The sequence below is a fragment of the Westerdykella ornata genome (assembly GCF_010094085.1).
Source record: "Westerdykella ornata strain CBS 379.55 unplaced genomic scaffold EI97scaffold_27, whole genome shotgun sequence".
Lineage (NCBI taxonomy): Eukaryota > Fungi > Ascomycota > Dothideomycetes > Pleosporales > Sporormiaceae > Westerdykella > Westerdykella ornata.
Window position 1 is genome coordinate 87,004 of NW_022986877.1, and position 15,112 is coordinate 102,115.

A 15,112-nucleotide genomic window follows, 5' to 3' on the forward strand; every position below is an offset into this window, starting at 1 on the left:
AAACCCAACGTTGCCCGTCCTTCTCTGCCCACATCCACCACCTTTTTGGTACGACGCACAACCAAGGTTCCTCGATTATCTTGTCGGCAGGCGCTAATTACGCTGCACAGTCATTGCAGATATCTAGCGCAAAACCACATCACATCGCGTAACCCCACCAAAACAAAACACAGCCATGGCCGAAGCAGGTCAGTCGAACGTACCCACGTTCAAGCTCGTCCTTGTTGGTGATGGCGGTACTGGCAAGGTAAGCTACTCTTATGCCCTACTAGGCGCTCTCTGGATGAACCTTTGTTGCTGGGGGGTCGATTCCGCCCACAGCACCCATTTTTAAGCGCAGCGGATGCTGATTCAAAGTTCATAGACCACCTTCGTGAAGCGCCATTTGACCGGCGAGTTCGAGAAGAAGTACATTGCGACGCTCGGCGTAGAAGTTCACCCCCTCGGATTCACAACCGTACGCATGCCCCACCTTGCCGACCGTTTTCAACGGCGCTAACGCTTGCAGAACCTGGGCCCCATTCAGTTCGATGTGTGGGATACTGCCGGTCAGGAGAAGTTCGGTGGTCTCCGTGATGGATATTACATCAACGGCCACTGCGGCATCATCATGTTCGACGTGACTTCGCGTATCACATACAAGAACGTTCCCAACTGGCATCGTATGTCTTGCTCAAGCCATCGTATCTGACATTGCTAACCGCTCTAGGCGATCTCGTCCGTGTGTGCGAGAACATCCCCATCGTTCTGTGCGGTAACAAGGTCGATGTCAAGGAGCGCAAGGTGAAGGCCAAGTCCATCACCTTCCATCGCAAGAAGAACCTTCAGTACTACGACATTTCCGCCAAGTCCAATTATAACTTCGAGAAACCTTTCCTTTGGCTCGCCCGGAAACTTGTTGGTAACCAGACTCTGGTACGTGGCCTCTGCGGTTTCTCGCACCGTTGGATATCCACTAACAATTACTCTAGGAGTTCGTCGCTGCCCCCGCTCTGGCACCTCCCGAGGTCCAAGTCGACCAGGCCGTTCTCGAGCAGTACCAGAAGGAAATGGCCGATGCGGCCCGGCTGCCTCTGCCCGACGAGGACGATGCCGACTTGTAGAGGATGAGAACCTACGACTGCATACTGCAGCTGCTACCCAGCTGTGAGCGTGTAAGAGTGGATATGAACTAGCTACGGAAACTGCTTGGATCATTTGGGCGAGAAATGGTGCAGGTCTGGGCACGATGCTATTTCGTGGGGTAATTGAGGGTAGGGAGGAAATCGCCCGAAGGCAGGAATGTGTGTCTTGGAGCGGGGGATCCCATATAGTCTAGAGGGCAAGCCAGGTTAGCTGGCGGTGCTCGGAATATGAGCTAGACGATTGTATGGAGGATGTGATTTTTCCCTGCAATATTCGCTGTCCTTTTCCCCATGTGTGTTGTGATCGATGCGGAGGTTCCCGTCTCACCCCAATTGACGTCATGTTTAGCCTGGATGGATATCGCCCAGCAATGCGTGGCATTGCGACCTCTTTATTCGCCGTTAACTCAATCTCCAGTCAAAAATCTCCACTGCCGCAAAACGACGTTGTAGAGCTGATGTGTCTTGATCAAATTGAGTGTGTCGCCATGATATGGAAATCACTCCATTGCTCAACGCCGCATATAAAGCTGTAAAGGACGAGGTATTTTATTAGATTGACATTGACAGTGCCTGTAGCCATGATAACCGAAAATCGCAGCGACACCACACACGCCTATATTTATTATTGGATATCCGAAAAGGGAAAACCCTCGCCATCTCCAAAACCCAGGTGGAGAAAGGGGGACACACTTTTCGCCTTCTTCCCATGATTCGACACATTCGAACGAAGGCAAGAACAGAGAGGGATTTGCCTTTTGCGCCTTTTACACCGCCATACCGCTACAGACAATCCAAGTCCCCCTGTTTAAGTAGATTACCCCGGCCGTCAGATCATTGGTAATATCATGAGAATTTGTGCTTTTCGTTACGTGAGACAGGAAGAGGCGCTGGGAATGGGAGAAATGGAGGAGATCGCAATGGGAATAGAGCTCCCTCGCTTGCTCGCTTCCTTTAGGACGAGGAAGTTGAACTTGTCAGTTCGTTCATTTCGTTGGTATATGTAGATGAATGATTTGGGACGGTTTGTTGAAGGAAGTTCGCGAATCGAGAGACGTTGGTGGGGGTCATTCATTATTAGGTAGAAGGCGTACGGGGGATTAACGGATCCAAACTGAGGGAGGTTGAACGACAACGGAGGGAGGGCAACCGTTACGATATCTCGTGGTCATGTCTGACTTGCTGAATTGAGAAAATCGCCAACGACCGCGTGAGCGGAGCGACGAAGTATCTCTGCAAGACAATTTTTCGTTAACTCCGGACGAACCGTGGAGATCTCAGAAAGGCCAGAATCGCGTCTCAAGACCTCAGCATCCTGCACAACCCATTAGCAATCATCCCTCCCGACACCTTCTTCAAAGGAGTACTCACGGTGCAATCAACCGGGAATAATTCTCCAACGGCTCATGCCCTCCTTCTTCGATAACATTCCGAATGATATCATCCTGCGCCAGATTACTCCACAAATGAATATTCATCGCCTTCTTGCTATTCCACAACGTGTGCGCCACCCCCCTCACCTGGCCCAGCACCACTCCCGCAATCGGCCACGTCAAGCTATATTGCTGCAAGGTACCGACATCGAGCCTGATGCTCTGCTTAATGACGTCGTCTTCGCCGTCGGGGACGAGGAAGGACCAGTAGGACAGGTGCACGACGGACGCCATGACGACGACGCAGGTGAAGAAGGGGGTGTGGTTGATCAAGGGGCAGGGGAGCTTAATCAGCGCGGCAATGTTTTCGGCGCTGGTGAGACATTTGCCCGTGTGGATTTCGCGGGTTTGCGTGGGGAGCAGGACTTGTCCAGGTTGTACGCAGACGTTCACGTTCTCGATGACCCCGAAACCGAGGTTCGAGCGTGGGCGATGCAGCATAATTGTGCTGCCGTTGTGAACCATGTGGGCCTGAAAGAGGACTTCATCGACCGTGCCGTCATTGGAGATGATGTTCCGCTTGCAAGGGGGTAGGTTGACGCGCCAGGTGGAGAGGTTGGTGTCGACCACGTCGACGGCGTGGTACTCGAAGGTGCTGTCTAGACGGGCGACTTCGAAGACGCGGCCCAGGATACGGATTGCGTCGATGAGGTAGGTGAAGGAGGAGAAAATGGTAGGTTCGGCGCCGCTGAAGGCGTCGTCGTCGTAATCCTCAATGGTGTTGGGAAGCGGGATGAGCTGGGAAAGGTTAATTAACCGACTTATGGTGTAGGATATTTGGATACGGGAACAAAAGGAGCAAGGCATAGAATGGTACTCACCCCCGAGAAATATCGTTCATCCTCGCAAGGTAGAGGCACCTCGAGTGCTACGTCCTTTAACCGGAATTGCACGCCTGGATTGACAGCAGCCATCATGCCATTGCTGACGTACATGGACCACCACGTTCGTCTCCAGCTTTCCTCTAGGACTCTATCCCCGTTTGAGTTCAACGGAGCGAACTCTCGCCGATGCACACCGAGCTCAATCGTCAGTGCCTGGGCTAGTGCGAACACTTGAGCAGCCCTTTGGGTCCTGTCGTTTGCATGCAGACCAATAGAATATAGGAGAAGGGCCTGGAGTGAATATCCGTCTTTGGGATACGTCTGGTTCAAGAGAGCCCGCTCCAGGGCCTCCTCGTACATACTCGTCGGGACGGCGGGCAAAAAGCTTGAACCCACGTATTGGACTGCAAGTTCCAGGAGGGGTGCTCTTCTTTCTTGGAACAGTTGCAGCAACCGTGGTTGCGGCAGGACAAACGGGTGGGAGTTGTAGAAGTAGTAAAAGAAGGCCGAGAAAGCATCTCGGGGAGCATTGGCGCCATTCTGAAGTGCCCTTGAGGACCCATCCAGGTTGTATTGGCTCGTGGTGGCTAACCCATAAGCAGGGATTTTGGTCAAGGCGTCGGTAAAGCTGTACTCTGGCGATTGCAAAGGAAGAGTCGAAGTGGGTAGAGTGGTGTTAACGGGGCTGACCAACAGGGTGCCATTGCCGTTCACGATTTGGCCTGTGTATACATATTAGACGTCACATGACGAGGCGGATTGCAGGTGCAGGTGCAGGTGCCCAGGTTGGCAGAGAGCAGTCAACTGGTCAGGGGGAGGGGGGAGCACCAACCAGGAATCGATTGTGCTGACAATCCATCATCACCTTGACCACCAGTCTTGGGCTTCCTTTTCCCTTTCCAACCTCTTCGCGACTTGATGTAGGTGCATTCGAGCCCATCGTCCCTACATCTGGAGCAGCGCACGCCACCGTGGCATTTCAAGTGGCGGGTCCGGCACGGAACGCAGGCGACCGCCACCGCCTTTATAGCGGGCTGCGCCTGTTGCGCCGGTTGCTCGCGCTCGCCATGATTGCCTTGGGCTCTGGGGGCTCTTTGAGAAGTGTCCGACTTTGGAGTGTGGGCAGGCGGGGTGCTCCCATTCACGCTCTCCTGCGTGGCGGAGCTCGCAGTGGGCGAAAAGTGCAGGGCCAGCGAGCTCGAGTCGGAGAGCTGCTGAGGCCAAAATGCGGGATCTACAACAGCCGAGACGAGGCCGTGGGGCGTTGGATTCGTCTGTGAGGCCATCGGAAGGGCCGCAATGGGGGGGAAATGGGAGAGCACTCTGGTCCAGAGAAAAGATGTTACCGGGGCGTGTAGGTTTTGTTTTGGTCTGAAGAGGGGTGCGATGAGGAGAGTAGGGAGCACTGAGGCTCCTGGTTACCAGCACGGAAGGCGTGACGGAAAAGGACGAATCACGTGCGCTTGCTTTCCCCAACCCCCCAGTGCACGGCCTGGAACCCTGGAAGCTGCCGTGCCAAGGCTGCCCAGCGCTAGGCCGTATCGAGAAATGGCCTGAACCCGGAACTCCAAAGTAACTGTGAAACGCAACCATCAACGCACCTCCTGTCGTGCTCTGCTCTTTGTTACAACGGTTACACAGTCCACCATCTCTGACCTGGATTGCAACAGCTCCCGTGGGGCAGATGCCGCACGCAGAAATGCCACATAGGATACCCCCTCTCCGTCCCAAATCGCCCAGGAAGCGGCGAAAGGAGTCCACGCTCCACTGGAAAAGCCGCTATATCTACTCCTGTCTTCTCATCTTTCGGACATGACAAATTAGACATGTTATCAACTGAGCATAGCGATGCGTGTCCCGATTCTGTGCAACGCAAGCACGACAGCCCAGCTCCTCTGGGATGAAAACTCGCAGCTGTACCCCCCACCACGGCAACCCGATTGATCTGTATCGGGTGCAAGGACGAGGTGACGCTTCCGGCCTTGTGCTCTCTAGATACCTAGCCTCTCCTCCTACAACTGCCATCTGGCCACATGATATTATAGCAACCGGATGAAGGCGGGCGTCCATTGGATGAAATGGCTGGGCCACCATCCTCGTGGCCGTGGCAAACCTGGCCGACCATCATGAGAACCTCCCACCTGTTCAAGAGCCCAACGTGGGCCCGAGAACCAATCTTGGCCTTGCTGTCGGACAGCTACTGCACACTCTTGATTGGCTTACTGACATGGGAGATAGGCTAGATTACATTTCAAGAGATATGGTACTAGCTGGAGATAACATTTCTAAAGTATAAAGACCATGCAGAAGATGCTGTTTTTACCTGGGACTGAGGACAACTTCGACGAACGCCGAAACACCAATGCGGCGGATCTACTCTCATCCGAAAGACATTCGGGAATCTACAACAGATCGTACCAAGACCGGACATTGAGTGTCTTTCGCTTAAGTCAAGGCACCATCTCGTCCGGCACTCTCGGGTTGCAACGCGCTTTGGTGAAGTTCCACACGTCTCTTGAACAGTCTGCCAGCGTTTTCTCCGCCTTCCATTGCAGCTCCACTTCTGCTCTACGGACTTCAGCCACGCAGAATCCCACGTCACCGTCCCTTCTCGCGGCTTCTCGGACGGGTATTTTCCGCTGAGCCGTTGCTTCCAGACTGTTTACGACTTCCCGAACAGTGTGGCCTCTCCCGGTTCCTATTGTCGATCAGTAAGGTCTTCGAATCGAGACAACCAATGCAGTCCGCCAACACAGAAGTGCTTACCGAGATTGTATGTCCGGAACGCCGACTTGACGCGACCAGCTGCAGACGCCGCTAAGGCGGCTATGTGACCCCTGGCCAGATCGACGACATGGATGAAATCTCGAACAGCTGTTCCATCTGGGGTATTCCAATCTGTTCCAAAGACATCCAATGCTGGTTTAACTCCCGTGAGCACGGTGGCGACAACTGGGATCAGATTGCTGGGCTTCTGTCGTGGGTCTTCTCCAAGGAGTCCCGATTCATGGCATCCGACCTAAATCCGCGAGTCAGCCATTGTTAACTACTGTCGTGCGAGGTTCGACTTACTGGGTTGAAGTACCTCAGCGCCGTAATCGACCATGATGGATCCGACCGTGCAATATCCGCCAGAATGGACTCGCACATAAACTTGGATCGTCCGTAGGGAGACGTCAGACCAATTGCTCCTGGGAGGGCTTGTTGCTCATTTCCTTCATGATCGTAAAACGTTTCATGATGGTGGACACAGTGTTCTTCCCGCAGCGGCACGCCGCAGTTCGCCTTCTCCCCGTAGACTGTCGCCGATGAAGAAAAGACGAAATTCTTGATGTTAAACTCTTCAAGGAGGCCAAGGAAGTCAACCAAGCCGCAGACGTTGTTGCTGTAATACTTGAGCGGCATGCGGATGCTTTCCTCGACACTCTTGTATGCAGCAAAGTGTATGACGCCGGAAATACGAGAGGTGCGATGGACCAATCCAACCTGTTCGACTTCCGCTTCCAGCTCGATGCCAGAGTCGGTCCGCTGAAGTGAAGAATATGGAAACCGAGCGGTGGTTTCGATCTGGACGCCTTCCATCGGCGTTGCGCCCGCTGATTTGCTAACCACGGAATAGGATGAGTATTCCTCAAGCACCGTTCTCATGCGGCTGCTCCGGTAGTCGAGTTGGCGAAAGTGTATGGCAGGCATCGGCTTGTGCACTGTTTTGAAATGCTCCATCGCCAAAGTTCTGATTCGATGAAGGACACTCTCGTAAGAATTGCTCAGGTCGTCGATGATGAGGACATTGTAATTCTCCTTGAGCAGTTCCAGGACAGTGTGCGACCCGATATAACCGAGCCCGCCAACGACCATGATGAAAGTAGCATTGCTACTAGCAATGTCGAGAGGGTCCGCAGCTACATCGTCATCGAAAAGAAGCGATCTCTGGGTGTCGGGAGTACTGATCGCCTCTGGGGATGGCGATGACAATGAAGAAGTGGATTGCGAAGGAGAGGGCGAGGAAGTGCTCGAGCTCCTGGGATACTCCATGGCAAGTGATGCTAAGAAGCGACAAGAGATCAAGTGGCTGACTCGCTGCCACTTAGAGGTCCATGTGGAAAATATCTTATATATGTCGCGAACCTTTGGAGCTTGCACACCTCGGTCTTAATTAGGCAGAACAGAATTGATGCAAGTTTTCCCCAGTACCGCTCATATCGTATATGCTGGCCCGCCCTTGGCGAGCTCCGGCCGTTTCGTCCCGATTTATTTTGGTCGATGTTCTGGTTTTGCTGTCTAGCACTTTGAATTATACTCCTTAATCGCTTAAAATCCCTGCTCAATATGTAGGGCATCCGCCCTGGACTACGCGCAATGTCGCTACCACCACAGCCTCCCTTCATTTTTCTGGATGCACAAGCTGACCATCCCTTCAGTTTCTCGACCATTCTTTGCCACTTGTGGCCCTGGAGCCCGGATTTCGTGTCAAGTCCGTTGCCGCCCAATCTTGTCTGCTACTCCCTCTGGCAGTCAATTCTGGGACTTGCACAAGGCTCATGATTGTACTCAATTGTACGTGTTTCTATGGCCCAAGAGAAAGTTTTCTGCTGACGACAGCTAATATACACAGAAACCGGTATCACACTTGCCATGGCAGCATCCGTAATACTCCCCCTTTATGTGTATCCTTCCGCAGGGGCTTGGGAACCACTGCGCGAGATGTATGGATGCCCTTTCCCAACCACCCTGAGGTCCGTTCCTGCAACCGCGGCTGATCATCCGCAGGGCATCTTCCTACCCACACGTGCATTTCACGGCAATCGTCAACCCGCACAACGGACCGGGTGGAGGCGCATTGCCGAACGAGGACTACGCGCAAGCCATTCGAGCATTAAATTCATTGAACAATGTCCGTACTATCGGTTATGTGTCTACCACGTGGTGCAGTAAGACAGTGGAATCGGTACTCGATGAGATTGCATTGTATGATGGATGGGGTCAAAGTGATCCGTCGCTGGCCATGGGCGGTATCTTCTTCGATGAGACGCCCACTCGCTATTCTCCTGAAAACATCTCGTATTTGCTGACCATATCCCACGCGGTCCATGATCAGCACGGCCTAAAGGATGGCTTCGTAGGTGAGAATTCTTCCTTTTCCGATATTGGGCATGTCCTACAACAATGCCTGGAGCCGGAGAATCTCGATATGGTACCCATTTCAATATCACCTGCATAACTTCATAATAATGCGGTTTTGTCCTCATAGGATCCAGAACCGGGCAGTTGTCGTCGGCAGTTGTAAGAGACGAGGCTGATGGTGCGTCGCAGTCCACAATCCAGGTGCCGTGCCTGAGGCGCAATACTTTGTCGACCCGACATTCAAGCAAGCCGCTGACCTCACCATCATTTTCGAAGACACATACGATCATTGGACGAGAAATGCGGATGCCCTCATAAAGGCAACAGAGTCATATGACCGCAGTAAACTCGCAGCTATGCTTCACACTACACCGCAACTGAACACCACCGACACCGAGGAGACCCTGCGCCGGGTCCTAGCTCTCGGTCGGAGTTTCTGGCTCACGCAGACCCGTGATTATACGGGCATCGATACTTATTTTCGTGTCTTCATGGATAGTCTAAACAAGCTTCTCAGTTAACGAGACAGCCATCTTCAGGACTCTCCGTACCAAGGTGTTTCCGTTGCAGCGGACTCGGACAATGCAATATTATGCACTCTTATTGACTCTGCCAGCCTGCTGTTGGCTGATGCCAGCCTTGTCTGCACCATTCTCTCACAACGAGTTTTGTTACTTCTGGTATCCTTCATCTTCGCATGGAATTTGAAGTACTACGTCATGTTCCTGTCAATCGCAGCCATCCGGGATGACGGGCAGATATGCACTGCGATGATCGCGGAGAGCCGCACAGAAGACACTACAGACTGGCTCACGATACGTGATCGAAGCTTTTCCCAAGCCAAATGGTCGCCGCACATTAATACGGGACGACGAACGGGCGGGGATCGACTTGCTAGTCACACTATACCTTGCGAATCTACGGACCGGTCGCCCGTCGGAACAATTGTGTGCCCTCTCCCCCCCACTGACAATGCAATCGACAAATAAGCAATAGGAACTCTCGCATATCGAGTAGAGATCTTCGTAGTTCCTATACTACCAGCAGCCCCACGAGACGGAGAGAAACTGACATGACCAAGTGGCGCTACTAGTCATCGTCTGCGCCGTTGGCTGCAGCTGGAGAAGACCTTGCTGCTTTTGCACCATGCGATCGGATCCCTGCCCTGACCCCTGCGCTAACCCTAGCGTGGTGCGCTAGTGCACTTTATTTCAACAACCTCTTTATTTCTCTGCATCTACAATACCCTACACTACACCCGCGCAGCACATGCTCGCACTCTATGCCCCCTTCAAAACAATGGAAACGAAATCTTCATGCTCCCCACAGTTTCAACCCGGGGATGCTCTCTGCACCTTCTCACTGTCGGCATCGCGTCCACTGCCGGTCGTACTTGCTATGCCCGAAGGGCTGCAGTCCCAAGCAATCTGGAAGTGTCTGTCAGCACTCATGCCGCTCCGGCAGTAACTCTTCCTCCAACCACGATGATCTTCCCCTGTTTCAGACCGGTCCCTCCGCCTTGCCCTGCCAGAACGGCACAGTCTCTCCCGTTGCTGGGACGGAGACGCCAGCTCCCTGGACGACTTCACTGCCCTGGTCGTCCGGTTCTCCGGATCATCAGCCGCAGTCAGATTTGGCTACGATTCTGCTGTGCAACTGCAGAGGCACCCACCATGACCGTCCTTTACTAGACAAAGATGACCCAGCTACGCTCTGCATGCAGCATGTTGACAGAACAAGAGAGTCGAGACCCTTAGAATACACGAAAAGCCCGTAAAGTGCCTCGGAGTTTCTAATTCTGGTTCAAAGGAGTGGTATGGGAGTTAGGAACTCTGCGTCCACTCTACATTGCATGGCCTCTCTTCACTCACGAACAAGCTGGAGTCTGGCCTCCGTGAAGCATCACAGTCAGCAACCCGCGCATCATCCGTGAGAAGTCCATATGCGATGCTTGGCCTTGAGCAGTCTGTTTTGCTGCAAATGCGTGCTCAAAAATTATTCCTACATCGGCCGACCTAAACGAGTTCAACAAATGGCTTCCCTCAAAGCGCCGCCCCGGGATTGGGTCGTTCCAGTGGCGCCATGGTTTGGGCGTAACATGCATATGCGATGCCCACCCTCCGCATCCATTGCATGAGGTACCTCAAAGCTTTTCGATGAACTGTTAGACTGACTGTGGGCTCCAGGAGGCTGGCTTTACCGTGTTGTAGCTCGGCGACCATCAATACGACAGCACATATTGCCAATGCATTACCTGATCAAGCACGCCATCATCGCCAACAGGAAGGTGCGCCCACTCGCGGCCTGCTTCATCCCGAGTAGGATACGGTACTACACTGGATCGCACCACATCGGGCTCGTATCATGTCAACGAAGCCTTTGTTAAGCCCGGACTGGGATTGAAATGGCCGCCTCGTGGCAGCAACTACTGGTCATTCGTCTGGATGCCGTGCTACTGCTGCAAGACCATGCGTAGGCGATATTGCTGCTTGCTCCATCATGATTTCCAGGTTCAGGTACCTTTCGCCATTTTTCTCAAAGTATTAGGTTTCCGAGAGGCCGGTTCGTCCGCCCAGCATGTCCACTCCCGCGCAGAACCTTCCTTGAGGCAGCAACGAGCGAAGCTGCGTACCTGGCGTGACGGTCGTATACTCCAAAGGTTCGACAGCTCGGAGAATAGGGTAAATGGTGCTAACCAGCCTTCATCCCTTGTTTTCACAATGTTGGTCTACTTTGATTGAAATCATAATCACGAATGCACCTGTCTGTCCGTCAGGGGAATAGACATATCGGGATGCCATTCTAGGCTTTCCATGCCATCTACTTCTTTCTCTCGATCATCAGTCGTGGGAGCCGAATTGCCGTCGTCTGCTACCATCGCGACTTCGGCAAGACGTTCTGCTTTCTTTTCGAATTGCGCGAAGTTTTCTCAAATTGGTTCTACTCTTCGATTCAACTTCTCAGTATTAGGGACGCGTACTCCCTGTCTACCTTAAACCCCGGCTCGGCTCCGAGGGGAGGAGGTCAGCCTCGTTATGGCTGTAACGCCAGTCCTAGAGACAGGCCTTGAAGTCGATCACAGGTACTCCGGAATTTTAAAGACCCGCATTTAACCGTTGACAGATCTTTGGCTGCCTTAGCGCGGGCAAGGGCGATAGCACGGGCGATGGGGCGTCCCACTGCCGTTGCGGATCCGAGTTATGGATCATCCCAGCAGAAGATTGCGCTCTTTCGCGCTCTTTCACATTACATACCGCTGGCGGTATAGCTCACAGTGGTTGTCCGGTAGTGACTACCCCAGAATTCGCTTACCGGCTGTATTCGAGAGCCGGTCAAATCACGCAAGTACAGAGAGGAGGGAAAGAATCTATGTGTGACAAGACTTATTCTAAATTGCCTGCCCTACGGTCGTGCGGAAATTGGGCTGTAGGACAGGAGCGAGAGCGACATTTTCAGGGCTGAAGACGCAGAATGACATAATAATCCATAGCAGATCTGTTCTTTCTGCGGTCTTTGTGATCGACAGTGGCCAGGTATGGGATCCGGGAACCTTTTGAGACCTCGCTTTTCCCTTTGGTTTCCCTTGCAATGCAGAAGACATTTCATCTGCATTGCCGACCGAGCTTGGTATCCGGTCTTGAGCTGAAATCTTTGTTCGCTCTTGCTGAATTGCGCTGACGAAGCCTTTCCAAGGAAGCTTGGGGAAGAGAAGCATGCACCCCGCATAAGCACCCCGCAGTATCACGTCGGCAGAAGAGGTTCTCCCTAGATGGCCAGCGCGTTGGTATGTCCTTGGATTTTCCGGCGCGATCCTCGGCACATCAGCTCCTGCTGCTCGTCTCAACGGGGCATCCGCAGAGAAAGTGTTTGGGGAACGGAACTTTTTGTGGTATCCTCGCCCAAGTGCCGAAAAGAACGTCTGGACGTCTTCTTCAACGTGGATTTGATGTGGCATCCTTAGGTTGCAGTCACTGCCACTTTCTGGTCGCAAAACTCGACCCAACCATCCAAATCCATCTTTTTCAGGACGGTGCTGAACCCCTCCCTTCCTTCCGCGTCGCCGTCGTTCCCACAGTAGTGCAGCACAGTGTTTGTTCCCAGCTCCGTGCCTGCGTTGTCTGGGTATTCGATGTGGAAGACGGGCTTCCCGGCATCAATGAAGGGTTTGAACGTGCCGCACTCGGCGTACTGGACGCATTGCTCGTTGACGGAGAAGTCGACCATGTCGAGGACCTGGGGGATGATGTCCCCAGCGTTCTTGAGACCCATGGCTAGGTTGTGTTGCGCGCTGATGTTGGATAGGTAGGAAACAAACGATATCGAGTCGTCCTTTGTAAGGTCCAGGCCATTGTCGTTTTGCTGGTACGTCCTGTTAGCTTGTTTCCCTCGTCGGAGGGACCTTTCCCCCTGCACCGCGCCGCAGGACATCCACCGGATTTCGCCAAGGAAGAGTAGCACTCACATAGCCATCCACATTATCAGGATCAATCCCATCACACCCCTTCTCCCTCGCCAACTCCACCCTCCCTTTCATAATCCTCCTCACATCCTCGCTGCCCAACCTCAACCACTTCTCATCCGGCCAATCCTGCAACGCCTTGCCTATATCCTGACCCTTGAATTGCCCCGAATCCGGCCGTCGTGGCTCGAACGTCCCCGCGCTGAAATAGCAAATCACCTTCTTCCCCAGCCGATGCAGCGTGTCGATTGTGTCCTTGGACGTGTCGAATAAATCGATGTCGAAGATGGAGACGTCTGGCGTCACGGATTTGGCGTCCTGAGGTACGCTGATGGCGCCCTGAAGCACGATTTGCCAGGTTGAGTTCACGGCGGGCTTCCAGGCTGTGCCGTTCGTTGGCGGCGGAGAGGGAGGCGGTGATGTTGTAGACGGGGGTTCTGGACCATTGTTGTCGCCGTCGCTGTCGTCGTCGTTGTGGTCCCGACCGAGGGTTAGACCTAACCCTAGGCCTAGAGCGAGGCCGATGACGAGGACGAGGGGAAGCGCGATGAGGAGGAGTTTGCGGCGCAGCGACCATGCCGGTTTTCGGGGTTTGTATTCTGTCGCCATTGAAAAGGCGGCGAGGGGGTTTATGTACTGGAGTCCGAAAGAGCTCTGGCTTCTTTTGGCGGTGTTTTTTGGAGTTGTGAAAAGACTGGGGCGGCGGAAGGGTAGCGGAAAGAGGAAAGGAGACTGCGGATCAGGAGCTATGGAATGTGCTGTTTTATAACCATGGGAGCCTTATACACTGCCACCCTCTGTTCTAGGGTCACTGAACTATGGGGCAATAACAGTGAATCTTCAGCGCCACAGATCGTTGCGTAGCGCGTAGATCTTCTCAGAGGAACGATTTCTGAATGGAGCTTGCAAGGGGAGAGGAAAGTTTCCGAGTGGGGCGACCTGATGAAAATGGAAGTGTAGCCGCGGAAAACTTTGACGAAATGTGAATAATTGTTTATGTGGAGAGACTTTTGTTCTTTTCGTCTGGAGTGGGCAGTTGCAAAATGCTTTTGCGATTCGCGCCGGGTAAATGTTGGGAATAGATTGGGGGTTGCTGGGGGTGCTGGGGGTGCTGGGGCTGGTGGTGTGGCTGTGCTTGGTTGGACTGTGTGTGCGAGGAGGAATAACCCGTCAACGTAGATGTTATTCTTTTGACGAGGTTTCGATGGTTTGTCACGATGTTCACTACTCCTGTTTGCAGGTCCAGATGGAATCAGAGCCAAAAGAAAAAAAGGAAGGAAAAGAGAAGAGAACCCTCCTCAGGCCACCGATGGCTGGGTCGGCCATCCACTACCTCGAAAAAGTACACAGTTGTTACACATCACACTCACTACTAGAAGATAGATTAGACCGCATATAGCAAAGCCGCCATCGTGTCCCTGCGCCGCATTTGCCATATTACGTGCATGCCGCTATTCGAGAGTTTCCAGGGGTTACTGGGGCAATTGAGTATTTATCCTCGACGGTGTGGCGGTGCGAAATATCCATCCGTGCATGCCTCGAATCAAGGGAAAAGACATGCCATTGGCACAGATGGCAGAAGCGGTTGATGGTTCGCAAGTTCGATGTTTCGGACGAGAACAGAGGTTTCGCGTTGTGGGAAGGGAGTAGAAGGTGGGAGAGCCGGTTCACGCACCGCATACCGTAGTCAAATTAAGCTCATCTTCAGACGGAAACGGATGCGGCGATCGCGGGTCTGCGGGCTTCCTGGCGCCGTGGGGGGCGTCGATCAATCCTTCAAAGTTTGAACCCCCTGGACTGGACGCCGGTCGTGTCTTGGCCAACGCTAGACCGATTTGGGACTGATTGGAGACGGAGGGTGGTGAATGCTACCTGGATACGAGAAGTGAAGGAAAGAAGCCAGAGGAAGGATGGAGCGACTCCGAGCGTGAATGCGATGGGATGGCTCGTGTATGCGCGCTGTGCTTCTCCTGGGTCGTCGTGGTTCTAGAATCTCGTCCTTGTGAGTCGTACGAAACCGTACTGTGATTCAACGCAAACGGAGAAGCGAATGTAGTGCAGCATACGAAGTATATACAACATTTCCTCGGTAAGTTGGGAGCATAGAGTGCGGCTGAGGAAGATGTTCTAGATTTTGGAGACCCGGTG

General features: G+C 53.2%; 8 protein-coding genes across 8 annotated transcripts; 4 read left to right on the forward strand and 4 right to left on the reverse strand.

Annotated features, from left to right (window-relative positions):
• The first annotated feature begins 108 nt into the window (after window positions 1–108).
• EI97DRAFT_436055 (GTP-binding nuclear protein-like protein Ran) lies at window positions 109–1,375 on the forward strand. Its single transcript, XM_033799013.1, has 5 exons — window positions 109–247; window positions 365–457; window positions 509–662; window positions 710–915; window positions 972–1,375. Exons 1-5 carry the CDS (start codon window positions 176–178, stop codon window positions 1,101–1,103), a joined length of 657 nt encoding a protein of 218 aa, XP_033650939.1. The 5' UTR covers window positions 109–175; the 3' UTR covers window positions 1,104–1,375.
• Window positions 1,376–2,423: 1,048 nt separating this feature from the next.
• Window positions 2,424–4,667, reverse strand: EI97DRAFT_461068 (uncharacterized protein; the record flags this gene model as incomplete). The annotated part of the gene is made up of 4 exons (XM_033801165.1): window positions 2,424–2,439; window positions 2,496–3,295; window positions 3,379–4,103; window positions 4,214–4,667. 4 exons carry the CDS (start codon window positions 4,665–4,667, stop codon window positions 2,424–2,426), a joined length of 1,995 nt encoding a protein of 664 aa, XP_033650940.1.
• A 1,164-nt stretch (window positions 4,668–5,831) lies between these two features.
• On the reverse strand, window positions 5,832–7,543 carry EI97DRAFT_495996 (UDP-glucose 4-epimerase; the record flags this gene model as incomplete). Its single annotated transcript, XM_033802463.1, has 4 exons — window positions 6,991–7,543; window positions 6,454–6,948; window positions 6,148–6,400; window positions 5,832–6,079 (listed from the first exon to the last, which is right to left on the reverse strand). Exons 1-4 carry the CDS (start codon window positions 7,414–7,416, stop codon window positions 5,832–5,834), a joined length of 1,422 nt encoding a protein of 473 aa, XP_033650941.1. The 5' UTR covers window positions 7,417–7,543.
• A 299-nt stretch (window positions 7,544–7,842) lies between these two features.
• EI97DRAFT_156392 (uncharacterized protein) lies at window positions 7,843–9,125 on the forward strand. Its single transcript, XM_033793295.1, has 4 exons — window positions 7,843–7,938; window positions 7,997–8,087; window positions 8,152–8,504; window positions 8,695–9,125. The coding sequence occupies exons 2-4, from the start codon at window positions 8,017–8,019 to the stop codon at window positions 9,024–9,026; spliced, it is 756 nt and encodes a 251-aa protein (XP_033650942.1). The 5' UTR covers window positions 7,843–7,938; window positions 7,997–8,016; the 3' UTR covers window positions 9,027–9,125.
• Window positions 9,126–9,641: 516 nt separating this feature from the next.
• EI97DRAFT_156441 (uncharacterized protein) lies at window positions 9,642–10,365 on the forward strand. Its single transcript, XM_033793296.1, has one exon. The coding sequence runs from the start codon at window positions 9,788–9,790 to the stop codon at window positions 10,280–10,282; it is 495 nt and encodes a 164-aa protein (XP_033650943.1). The 5' UTR covers window positions 9,642–9,787; the 3' UTR covers window positions 10,283–10,365.
• Window positions 10,366–11,570: 1,205 nt separating this feature from the next.
• On the reverse strand, window positions 11,571–12,669 carry EI97DRAFT_156444 (uncharacterized protein). Its single transcript, XM_033793297.1, has one exon. The coding sequence runs from the start codon at window positions 12,458–12,460 to the stop codon at window positions 11,894–11,896; it is 567 nt and encodes a 188-aa protein (XP_033650944.1). The 5' UTR covers window positions 12,461–12,669; the 3' UTR covers window positions 11,571–11,893.
• Window positions 12,347–13,803, reverse strand: EI97DRAFT_156451 (uncharacterized protein). Its single transcript, XM_033793298.1, has 2 exons — window positions 12,968–13,803; window positions 12,347–12,864 (listed from the first exon to the last, which is right to left on the reverse strand). Exons 1-2 carry the CDS (start codon window positions 13,571–13,573, stop codon window positions 12,463–12,465), a joined length of 1,008 nt encoding a protein of 335 aa, XP_033650945.1. The 5' UTR covers window positions 13,574–13,803; the 3' UTR covers window positions 12,347–12,462.
• Window positions 13,804–14,033: 230 nt separating this feature from the next.
• Window positions 14,034–14,651, forward strand: EI97DRAFT_503486 (uncharacterized protein; the record flags this gene model as incomplete). Its single annotated transcript, XM_033802785.1, has 4 exons — window positions 14,034–14,110; window positions 14,144–14,171; window positions 14,205–14,306; window positions 14,364–14,651. 4 exons carry the CDS (start codon window positions 14,034–14,036, stop codon window positions 14,649–14,651), a joined length of 495 nt encoding a protein of 164 aa, XP_033650946.1.
• Between the last annotated feature and the right edge of the window lie 461 nt (window positions 14,652–15,112).